The sequence below is a fragment of the Cololabis saira genome, chromosome 5, assembly GCF_033807715.1.
Source record: "Cololabis saira isolate AMF1-May2022 chromosome 5, fColSai1.1, whole genome shotgun sequence".
In the NCBI taxonomy this organism is placed as follows: domain Eukaryota; kingdom Metazoa; phylum Chordata; class Actinopteri; order Beloniformes; family Belonidae; genus Cololabis; species Cololabis saira.
In genome coordinates this window covers 8,793,761-8,806,260 of record NC_084591.1, presented here as the reverse complement: position 1 = coordinate 8,806,260, position 12,500 = coordinate 8,793,761, and the positions used below count along the sequence as shown (strand labels likewise).

Genomic DNA, 12,500 nt, shown 5'->3' with positions numbered 1-12,500 from the left:
ACAATCAAATTATCATAATATATTATATAGCCTAATTTATTTATTTTTTTGACAACATTGAGACCCCCCCTAAATTTGGCTTTTGAGTCCTTCAGGAGGGCTGAAGGGTTAATCGGGGGGGTCCCACCCCCCCGTATTTTGCATTCTGATGTGAATCCCTCAGATGAACTGCCTTGAAATGTCCTTGAGCAGCTCCTGGAGTCCTGATCCGTGTGTGTTTCCAGACCCCCCCTGCGTGGAGCGGCTGCTGTCCCGGGACTGGAAGGACCGAGTGGACCGGCTGAACGCCACGGAGCTGCTGGGGGACGTCAAAGGTGAGACACCAGACCCTGGTGGTCTGTAGAGGACCTGCAGGTCTGGATCTGGACCCTAGTGGTCTGTAGAGGACCTGCAGGTCTGGATCTGGACCCTAGTGGTCTGTAGAGGACCTGCAGGTCTTTATCTGGACCCTAGTGGTCTGTAGAGGACCTGCAGGTCTGGATCTGGACCCTAGTGGTCTGTAGAGGACCTGGATCTGGACCCTAGTGGTCTGTAGAGGACCTGCAGGTCTGGATCTGGACCCTAGTGGTCTGTAGAGGACCTGCAGGTCTGGATCTGGACTCCGGAGGGAGAACTGGGCCGGGCCCCCGGCCTCGGCCCCCGGTCCCAGCAGGTGTGGGTAATCCCGACGGATGGAGAGCGGAAGGTTGCGGGTCGGCGGCGGAGCCAGCAGCGGCTGGTATGAACATCCCATAATCCTCCAGTTGTTGTGTTACACAACAAACCCCCCCCTTTGTGTGGGAAGCAGGAGGCCGGACTCTGGTTGGGGAGACTACAACAGATCTGGGGGGGTAAAGGAGGAGGAGGAGGAGACAAGACCAACAAGAAGAAGACCAAGAAAAAGACAAAGAACAAATAAAATCAAACTTTATTTATAGAGCACCTTTCATGCATAGAATGCAGCACTTTACATAAAAACAATACACAAACATAAAACTAGAAGAAGAACAAGAACAAGACCAAGAAGAAGACCAGGGGCCTCATCTATAAAGCTTGCTTGCGCAGAAAAAGGGCCTGAAAGTTGCGGAAGCCGCCATCTACGCAAAGCCTCGGATCTAAAAAGAAAAAACTAACCGAAAAATCTGCTTATCTTTACGGCAACTCGGACCCTCCCATAAGAATTTACTTAAGACACGGGGAACTGGCGACGCAGGGTGAGAGGTGGTGAAATGAAGCCAGATTCATGTCATATTCTTAATAATGTCATCACATATCAGACTTATAATAAAATAGCGCTGATCGTGTCCCTCTGTGTTTGAAACACAGCGTCAGTCAGGACTCTGCTGCTGCTGCTGCAACCTCCTCTTCACCCACCGCTTTAGGACAGAACAAATGAGGGGCTTCGTAGAGCGTTTAGGGAGCCCCACGGAGCCCTCATTTTTTCCCGAAAGGGACACAGATTTTTTTATATATATAATGAGTTTTACGCACGCGTGAAACCTTTAGGTGCGGGTCTAAGCCTAAATTAGGGTCCCGCGTTAAAACGACGCACTCATGGCGTTCCGCGCAGCAACGGCGTGCTGCCAATCGCTGTATTTTATACTATTTATTTTTCTACTTTTACTCTGACCACAAAATAATGACGTTTTCCTGTCCTCCACCTCATCCTCAACATCTCGATCTCAGATCTCAGTGAAATTCAGTGGCACGGTGGCTGGATACTTCTCATTCATCCTGAAGCCAAACAGGCTGCAGGAAGCCACTGCGCATGCTCAGTAGGCTCATCCATATGCATTTATGGTAAAAAGTGGGCGTGTAGAGGGCGGGATATGAGGCGGATTCAGCTGCGCAGCCTTCCAGCTGGACTGTGATTCATAAAGGAACATTGCTTGCAAGTGTGCTGCACATGGTTTTATTGATCCGGATTTTTTTTTGCGCCCGGCATTTTCGGCTTTTGATTGTATGTGCACTTTTAGTATAAATCCTACGCACACGCCGCCTTATTAGTATACCAGGACTAGTAGAACTAGAACCAGGACTAGTAGAACTAGAACCAGGACTAGTAGAGCTGAAACCAGGACTAGTAGAGCTGAAACCAGGACTAGTAGAACTAAAACCAGGACTAGTAGAACTAGAACCAGGACTAGTAGAGCTGAAACCAGGACTAGTAGAACTGGAACCAGGACTAGTAGAACTGGAACCAGGACTAGTAGAACTGAAACCAGGACTAGTAGAACTGGAACCAGGACTAGTAGAACTGGAACCATGACTAGTTCTACTTCTAAAGTAGCTAAAGTGACAGCAGCTCACCATTGGACGTTCCGGCTGCCAATGAAAAGGCCACACCCCCTAATAGTATTCAGATTTGTTACTTTAAACAGAAACAGAAATGTTTGCGCCCCCCCAGGCCCCCCCGGCACGAGGACCCTGAGGGTTCAGCAGAGCTCTCCTGTGTGATGTCACAGGGGGGCGTGTCCAGGTCTTCTTCTGCAGTCTTTGGGGGCTAAAAGACCAAACAGAGAAAAAGAGGAGAATGTTGCCTTTGATTCGGGGGCTGGGGGGTAACACTGGTGGGGGGGGTCTGGGGGGTCCGGGGGTACAATGGGGCCCTGACGGGACCACAATGGGGACTCTGTTAGTATGCAGGTAGCGTCGGGGGGCCACCCTGCAGCCCCCCCACCGGGCCCCCCACCTCACAAAGACACTCAGACACCAGAACCCTGAACCTCAGCACATACACCTACACATCCTTCCCTCTAGCAGGAGCTGCCGCCCATCAGGACCAAAACCTCACGCCACAAAAACTGTTTTTTCCCGACTGCTGCTGTCCTCATCAACAAGGACCCGGACCCCCGGTCCCCCCTCTCCTCCGCCCACCACGGACTGCACAGACACACATACACACACACACACACACATACACATACATGCACACACACACACACACACACACAACCAAAACCATAAAGATGCCCGACGTAGATAGAAAAGGTTTATCATTATACATATCATTATATATTCACTCATTTATCCATCCATCCATTATCCATCCATCCATCATCCATCCATCCATCATCCATCCATCCATCCATCATCCATTTATCCATCCATCATCCATTTATCCATCAATTCATCCATCCATCCATCCATCCATCCATCCATCCATCCATCCATCCATCCATCCATCCATCCATCATCCATTTATCCATCAATTCATCCATCCATCCATCCATCCATCATCCATTTATCCATCCATCCATCCATCCATCCATCCATCCATCCATCCATCCATCCATCCATCCATCCATCATCCATTTATCCATCCATCCATCCATCCATCCATCTATCCATCCATCCATCATCCATTTATCCCTCCATCCACCCATCCATCCATCCATCATCCATTTATCCATCCATCCATCCATCTATCCATCCATCATCCATTTATCCATCCATCCATCCATCCATCCATCCATCCATCCATCCATCCATCCATCATCCATTTATCCCTCCATCCACCCATCCATCCATCCATCATCCATTTATCCATCCATCCATCCATCCATCCATCCATCCATCCGTCCATCCATCATCCATTTATCCATCCATCCATCCATCCGTCATCCATCCATCCATCCATCCATCATCCATTCATCCATCCATCCATCCATCATCCATTTATCCATCCATCCATCCATCCATCCATCCATCCATCCATCCATCCATCCATCCATCCATCCATCATCCATTTATCCATCCATCCATCCATCCATCCATCCATCCATCCATCCATCCATCCATCCATCCATCCATCCATCCATCCATCAACTTCACTACTCCGGTTTTAGGAAGTCACATCGGAAGTCTTGTAAAAAACAAGTTTCTCTAAATTAACTTGTTTTTGCACCGGGGGGGCAGGTTGTGTGTTTGTGTGTGGGGGGGGGAGTGTGTGTGTTTGGGTGGAAGTGGGGCGGGGCGGGGTGGGCGGATGGAAGTGGGGGAGTAGTAAACGTTTCCACGTCGAGCCACAAACCTCCAGGAATGTCTGAATCACCAACCTGACGCAGCCTGAACAGATGCTGGTTTCCAGAGGTTAGCTCACCGCAGAGGTTAGCTCACCGCAGCTTTGTTTACAACCCCTGGGAATTCTGGGTAATGAGGGCTCCTGTCTCGGCCCAACAACCTGTTGGTTTCTGAATGTTTCCACCTGTGAATCATCTCATATTCAACTCTAAATCATTTACCAGAATGCTTTGCAGCAATAGTTCACCACTACAGCTGTCTTTCCCCGTCGGCGTTGTGTTTCCTGCACACCTCAATGACCCAGAACTTTACCTAGTGATGCACCGAATGTTCGTAACCGCAATTGTTCGGCCGAAAATAGCAAAAAAACACTTTCGGTGTTCGGTGGAATAAGTGGAGAAAAAAACGATATTATTCGGTATTCGGCAAAGTGTTTATTGTTATTTTCGGTTTCGGTTTCGGCCACAGATTTTCATTTCGGTGCATCACTACCTTTACCTGCTGGTCCCTCCTCCCTGACCTCTGACCCCCCTGACAGCTTCCTGTTTCCTGTCTCCTCAGGAACCCCGGAGTCCCTGCAGCAGAAGGAGCGGCAGCTGTCCACCATGATCTCCCAGCTCATCAGCCTGAGGGAGCAGCTGCTGGCGGCTCACGACGAGCAGAAGAAGGTGGCGGCCACGCAGCTGGAGAAGCAGCGGCAGCAGATGGAGGTGGCGCGGCAGCAGCAGGAGCAGGTAGCCGCTTAGCCCCGCCCACTCTGGGCCAGGACCCGCTTAGCCCCGCCCACTTGGGGGGCCCATGACCCGCTTAGCCCCGCCCACTCCGGGCCAGGACCCGCTTAGCCCCGCCCACTCAGGGCCAGGCCGCGTCCTGGACCTCATGGAGCTCAGTCCTGGTCCTGGAATCCTGGTTACCTGGATAACTGTTTATCTGGTTACCGGGTTGCCTGTTTACCTGGATAACTGGTTATCTGGTTACTTTGGTACCTGATTAACTGGTTACTTTGATACCCGGATAACTGGTTACCTGCCTGGTTATCTGGTTACCTGGTTGCGTGGTTACTTTGATACCTGGTTGCCTGGTTACCTGTTTACCTGGTTACTTTGTTACCTGATTAACTGGTTACTTTGATACCCGGATAACTGGTTTACTGGTTGCCTGGTTACTTTGATACCTGGGTACCTGGATAATGGGATGCCTGGTTACCTGTTCACCTGGTTACCGGGTTATCTGGTTACCTGGATAACTGTTTACCTGGTTATCTGGTTACTTTGATACCCGGATAACTGATTACACTGCAGGATCCGGTGTAAAACACCGGATCCTGCAGTGTGGGAGTGAGGGGGGCAGGGTAACGGCCCCTTTTGGGCGGGGGAGAAGGTTCGTCCCTCAAGACTCCTCTCCCTGGCCCTGCCCCTTTTCAACCCTTCCCCGACCCTGCACCCCAACCTGGGACTTGCTGATTGGGCCGGAGCTTCGGCAGCTGCGTGCTGGCCTGCGGTCCCCACCCCTGGTGATCCCGTTGCTGCTTCCACCTGCCTGCTGTGCTGTTGACGTCCCCGACCCCCAGTCTGGCCTTCGGCAGGAGGGTCCCCCCTTATGAGCCTGGTCCTGCTCAAGGTTTCTTCCCTCCTAAAGGGGAGTTTTTCTTGCCAATGTTTGGCTTAAGGTTTTTCTCCCACTATGGGAGTTTTTACCTGCCATTGTTTATGTAATAATTGCTCGGGGGTTTATGTTTATGTTCTGGGTCTCTGGAAAGCGTCTGGAGACAACATCTGTTGTATTAGACGCTATATAAATAAAATTTAATTGGATTGAATTGATTTACCTGGATAACTGGTTAACTGGTTACCTGGTTGCCTGGTTACTTTGATACCTGGGTACCTGGATAATGGGATGCCTGGTTACCTGGTTACCTGGTTACCTGTGTGTCTGTGTTTGGACACAGACTGAAACAGCGAGACCAGAGTCAGTGAGACTCTCAGGAAACGGTCGTTTCCAGGATCTTGTTTTCGCTGTCGGTCGTAGTCGACCGGCTCTGTTCGGACAAGTTCAGGCCTCCCATCAAAACACATACCAGCTGAGAGAGGAGCACAAAGGAGCAGCAGGTCGGGGGGGCGGGGGGCCCGGGGGGGGACCTGAGCGGCTCGTACCTGCAGCAACACGGAGCCTCTAATGGAATATGACAAGTGTGTAAATGGAGCTCCGCCTCCAATCAGCAGCCTGTAATTACGGCTCCGAGTAAAAACATTAACGACCTTCCAGGACCAACACCACGGCCCCGGGGCAGGAGCTGCTGCACCCTGGGAAAAAAACACTTAACAATCATCTGATCAAATACAAACATGTTACCTGGTGTTTATTCATGAAAATAAAGTAAACAAACAACAACAACATCTAGCTACATCAACCCAGATTGGAAATTGGTTCCATAGTAATGGTGCCTGATAGCAGAACGCCCGCCCTCCAAATCTACATTTAGATACTCTAGGAACTACGAGTAAACCTGCACTCTGAGAACGGAGAGCTCTGCCAGGAACATAAGGCACTATCAGGTCTTGTAAATACTGCAGAGCCGAGCCGTTTTGGGCTTTATATGCAAGTAATACAATTTTAAATTGGATTCTGAATTTTACAGGTAGCCAATGGAGCGACGCTAACACTGGAGAGACGTGGTCTCTCCTGGTGATTCCTAATTATGATTTTCATTGATGAAAGCAACTTCAATCACATGATTGGTGTTCAGGGTTTTATTTTCTTTTGCAAACAGTTGTGTGGATGCTTTTCCACTGGGTTGCACTGCCCTCCCTGGTGTCATTGAGCCGGGATGAGACCGGTCCTGGTCCTGGTCCTGGTCCTGGTCCCGGTCCCGGTATCATCTCAGTGGAAGTGACCCGTCTCCGTCTCTCCCCTGCAGATCTCCCGGCAGCAGCAGCAGCTTCTGCAGCAGCAGCACAAGATCAACGTCCTGCAGCAGCAGATCCAGGTAACCCCCCCTCCATAGCCACGCCCACACTAGGGATGGGCGGTATAGACAAAAAAATGTATCACGATAATTTCTGGCATTTATCCCAATAACGATAAAAATGACGATAAAAAAATACCAATTCAACTCCACCTTTGTATAAATATATCACCACATTCAGTCTTGGAGCCCCCAAAACACTGCTCTAAAAGATACTAAATGCTACTAAACTACACCAATTAAATTGAATTAATACAAACCAATTAAATGAGTCCACCTGTACTGCAAAACTGTAATGACTCCTCGCTCTCAGATCCGCCATGTTTGTTACACAAACACGTCATCAACGGGAATTTATCTTTCTTTCTTTCTTTCTTTCTTTCTTTCTTTCTTTCTTTCTTTCTTTCTTTCTTTCTTTCTTTCTTTCTTTCTTTCTTTCTTTCTTTCTTTCTTTCTTTCTTTCTTTCTTTCTTTCTTTCTTTCTTTCTTTCTTTCTTTCAGGCTCATATCTTTCTTTCTTTTTCTCTGGCTTCCTTCACGTATGTGAATTTAACGCGTGGATTTAACGCAGAACCATAAATCATCTTTACACAAAAACGTCACCAACGGGAATTTATCATTTATACCGTGAGATGACAAATTCTTACCGTTACGGTAAAATATCGCCCATTCCTAGCCCACGCCCCCTGTTTGATTGACAGCTGTCCATCACGTTGCATCAGAGAGCAGACACACCAGTAACCCCCCCTGGTTGTTCTGGGATCCCTCACTCTGCATTGATCGCCCGCTGATCGATATCCCAGAATCCCCCTGGGGCCCACACCGCTCCGTCTTTTGCTGATGTCGTCCATCCGTTTGTTTTTAGAATAATTACGGCTCATGTGGGCAGTCCTAAGTACCCCGTCTGGAAGATGCAGGTCAGCATCGTGTCCCTGTATTAACACAAAGCCAACAGAGAACGACATCAGCAGGTGTTTTAGAGAGGCATCGTGCCGCTGCGTTTAATCTCCCAGAATCCCCCGGCCGAGCGGCCAGGAGCCTCCTGGGCGTCCAGCCAGCTTCCATTAGACGGCCCTGTTTTATTTTATTTCTCTGTAAGTGGTGGGACCGCCGCTGAACCCCCCCCCTGTTGCTACGGAGCTTTAACAGGCAGTTAATGAGGGCCGGGGTTCCCTCCCTCTCTTCTTCTTCTTCTTCCTCTTTTATGAGGAGACTCCAGCCTCGGATCTTAATGAAGCTCGTACCGGACTTCATTAGGTGCCGAGGCCCCGGGGCCCGATGGGCATCTGGGGGGGGGGTAAAAGCAGACTCCTGCTCAGATGCTCCTCCTCCTCCGAGGAGAGGAGAGTTCAGATCGGAGGATGAAGGGAAACACAGTCAGCAGCGTGATGTAGGAGGATGTTGGATGGATGAATGGTAGGGCTGGGCGATATATCGAGATTTTAATATATATCGATATATTTTCAAACGCGGTATGGTACGAGACAATATCGTTTATATCGATATTTTTTTTTTTTTTTTTTTTAATGATTTTGATATAGCTTATTTTGTGACAAACTGACTTGAATGTTTTATTTGAGATTTGCACAAAAGTTTTGTTATTTGCACAACTGTCAACCTCAGTGGAAAAGTCTGCCTGTTACTGTCTACATTGTATTAATTGCACAGTGTATTTTAATTTAATTGTTATGCAGGAAAGGGATATTTGTTTTATTTTATTCAAGAAGCATTTTTATTCTATATATGCAGGCAGTTTATTTTTATTTCATTTGTTTTATACATTTAGATATTGTGCAGACCTCTGTTAATAAAGGAACCTGTGTGACATTTGGCACGAGGCTTTGTATTAAAACTGACTGTTTTTTTAAGGGATTGCCTCAGAAAAAAATGAAGCTAACAGAGATACTAACAGAGATGCTAACAGAGATGCTATGCTATAATGCTTTGGGGGAAACGATTTGGGGGATACCAATTATGGCACAGAAAAAATATCGATATACATCGAGTATCGCCATTCAGCTAGAAAATATCCAGATATGACTTTTGGTCCATATCGCCCAGCCCTAATGGATGATGATGGATGGATGGATGATGGATGGATGGATGTTGGATGGATGATGGATGGATGGATGGATGATGGATGGATGGATGTTGGATGGATGGATGGATGATGGATGGATGGATGTTGGATGGATGATGGATGGATGTTGGATGGATGAATGGATGATGGATGGATGGTTGGATGATGGATGGATGTTGGATGGATGAAGGATGGATGGATTTATGGATGGATGGATGGATGGATGGATGTTTTTACCTCCTCCTCCTCCTCCCTGAATCTGTTGCTGGTCTTCCTCCACACGTGTGTGTAGATCTTCCCCCACAACCAGACTCCTGCATCTGTAGGTCTGTTGGTGTCTGGTGGCCGTCGGAGGAAGGAGACCTGGTGTTTTCTTAGGGGCTGGAGGGGTCGTCTCTGAACCCCCCCCCCCCGGTAAAAGCAGATCTTTGTGTGTGAAGCCCTGCCAGCCTCAGAGGAATACAATGAATGGGAGCATTTTGTCCTCCTTCTCTTTTTTTAGACGTGTTTCTCTTCTCTCCTTCTTTTTTCTTCGTGTCACTCTAGACTCTGAATATCGTTTCCCTCCCACAACCCAGTTTTTAGTCGAGAGGTTAAATCTGGGTTTTTATTGGACGCAGAGTGAGGTCATGTGACCATGTTACTCAGGAGCCGACGTAAACACGCCCACCACATGTCAATCAAAGCTCGCCTTGACCACCCGCTGCTTCAGACGTTTGATGGGCGGCTGGTTGATGTAGCGACTTTAACTTCACTGAGACTCAAACTAAGAGGCCACTGAGGGTTGTAGGTTGCTATGGAGATGTGTGGGGTCATCGTGAGGTCACTCAGGTCGGACCAGCATCCTGCCGGTCCAGTTTGGACTGCAGGTTACACTAATTCACTAATGGGAGCCATATTTAGTCTTTATTTAAGAGTGCTCTTATATTATTATTATTATTATTATTAATTATTTTTATTATTATTATTATTATTATTATTATTATTATTATTATTATTATTATTATTATTATTATTATTTTGTATTATTACTATTATTATTATATTTATTATCATAAGCATTATTGTTATTGTCATTATTATTATTAGCATTATTGTATTATTATTATTATTATTATTATTATTATTTATTATTATTATTATTATTATTTATTATTATTATTATTATCATCATTTTTATTGTTATTATTGTTATTGTCATCATTATATTATAATTATTATTATTATGATATTATTATCATCATTTTCTATTATTAGTAGTGTTACTATTATTTTTATTATTGTTTTTATTAATATTATTTATTATTATTATTATTATTATTATTATTATTATTATTATTATTATTATTATTATTATTATTAATAAGATAAGATATTCCTTAAAGCAACAAAGCAACAAAGCAGCAAAGGGGATAGTGCAAAACAAGAGGCATCAATAGAAATAGAAATAATAATAATACAATCATAATAACAGAGTATGACACACTATAAACAGTACTGATATATACAATAATAATAATAATAATAATAATAATAATAATAATAATAATAATAATAATAATAATAATAATAAAAAAAAAATATATATTATTATTATTATTACTCAGGTATCGCTGGTGGTTAGAATGTGCGTCTTCGGAGGTGTTAGATACTTTTCCACTGCATAGGTAACCGTTTGGTTTATCATCATGTGCTGATAAAGAAGTTGCAACAGTTGTTTTTTAAATTTAAGTTTAAGGCTCATAAAAATATCTGCAGCTTTTCTTCCTGGAAAAATACAACAAGAAGCGCAGAGTCGTCGTTACCGCTGCTCCCAGCGTTTGTTTCTCTCCTGCAGTAATTAACTTTTCATTTCACTTTGCTCTCAGCGTTCAACTTTCAGGCCCAAACTTTACAAATTAGATGTAAAATAAAAAGAAATGGAAAGAAAGGAGGGATGAAGAGCAAAGACGTGATTTAACAAGACAAACAGGGATGAATGGAGAGAGGAGGAGGAGGAGGGGATGAAGGGAAGGGTGGAAGGGAAGTGCGGTGGAGTTCAGTCGGCGCTAATGGATCCCCGCAGGCTCGTCTTTGAACGTCTGTCTCGGGTTTGAGGCCGCGGCGCTTTAACTCCGTCAAACCCGTTTTTACTGTCTTTCAAGCCGACATGAAAGCAGCAGTTAGTTTCAACAGCTCCTCTCTCTTTGTTCGGCTCCCGTTGTTCCGCCGTTTAGATCCTGATCTTCCTCCCTCTTTCTCCCAGAGTCCTCTCTGTTCCGCTTCCTTCCTCTCTGTTCCACTTCCTTCCTTTCTGTTCCACTTCCTTTTTCTCTCTTCCACTACTTTCCTCTCTGTTCCACTTCCTTCCTCTCTGTTCCACTTCCTTCCTTTCTGTTCCACTTCCTTTTTCTCTCTTCCACTACTTTCCTCTCTGTTCCACTTCCTTCCTCTCTGTTCCACTTCCTTCCTCTCTGTTCCACTTCCTTCCTCTCTCTTCCACTTCCTTCTTCTCTGTTCCACTTCCTTCTTCTCTGTTCCACTTCCTTCCTCTCTGTTTCACTTCCTTCTTCTCTCTTCCACTTCCTCTCTCTCTGTTTCACTTCCTTCTTCTGTTCCACTTCCTTTCTCTCTGTTTCACTTCCTTCTTCTCTCTTCCACTTCCTTTCTCTCAAGCCTGCAAGAGAGGAAACAAACAAACAGAAACAAGCAGAGACACAAACAACGACCAGTCCAGGGGCCTCATTTATAAAACAGTGCGCAGGATTCATACTAAAAGTGCACGTAAACCCGAAAGCCGAAAATGGCGGGCGCAAAATAAATCCGGATTTATAAAACCGTGTGCACGCACACTTGCACGCAATGTTCGCTTTATAAATCACAGTCCAGCTGGAAGGTTGCACAGGTGACTTCGCCTCATATCCCGACCACTACACGCCCACTTTTTTACCATAAATGGGCAATGCACAGTAGTATTTGCATGTGAATGAGCCTGCTGAGCATGCGCAGCGGCTTCCTGTTTGGGCGTCAGGATGAATGAGACGTGTCGAGCCACCGTGCCACTAAACTTCACGGAGACTGAGAATGAGATGTTGTGGATGAGGTGGAGGCAGGAAAACCACATTATTTGGTGGTCACAGTAAAAGTATAAAGAGTATATAAATAGTATAAAATAAAGCGAGTGAGTGGCAGCACGCCGTTGCTGCGCTAAACGCCGTGAGTGCCCCGGCGCTAAAGGGGGGGACATGCCCCCCGTCTTTTCAAAATCATGTTTTTGCCCCCCCCACTTTTTACAGTTTAAAAATTAACGGTAGGCTCAGCCTGTAATTGCAAATCATCAAGACACCCTGTGCGAAAGCGATGCGAGAACGGCCCGGCAGCCCCGCTATTGACGCTGAGGTTCAAACACAGAGGGACACGATCAGTGCTATTATATTATAAGTCTGATATGTGATGACATTATTAAGAGTATGA

General features: G+C 46.1%; 1 protein-coding gene across 4 annotated transcripts in view; it reads left to right on the top strand.

The window, feature by feature from the left end:
- The window catches only part of LOC133443715 (transcription factor Sox-6-like), a 136,533-nt gene that overhangs the window by 71,632 nt on the left and 52,401 nt on the right, over positions 1 to 12,500 (top strand). For 3 of the 4 annotated variants that reach the window (XM_061720889.1, XM_061720890.1, XM_061720888.1), the window contains 3 exons: positions 225 to 314; positions 4,564 to 4,736; positions 6,920 to 6,988. In XM_061720889.1, coding sequence (XP_061576873.1) covers positions 225 to 314; positions 4,564 to 4,736; positions 6,920 to 6,988 — 332 coding nt within the window. The remainder of the gene's footprint in view (positions 1 to 224; positions 315 to 4,563; positions 4,737 to 6,919; positions 6,989 to 12,500) is intronic. The other variant, XM_061720891.1, reaches the window with a different exon arrangement.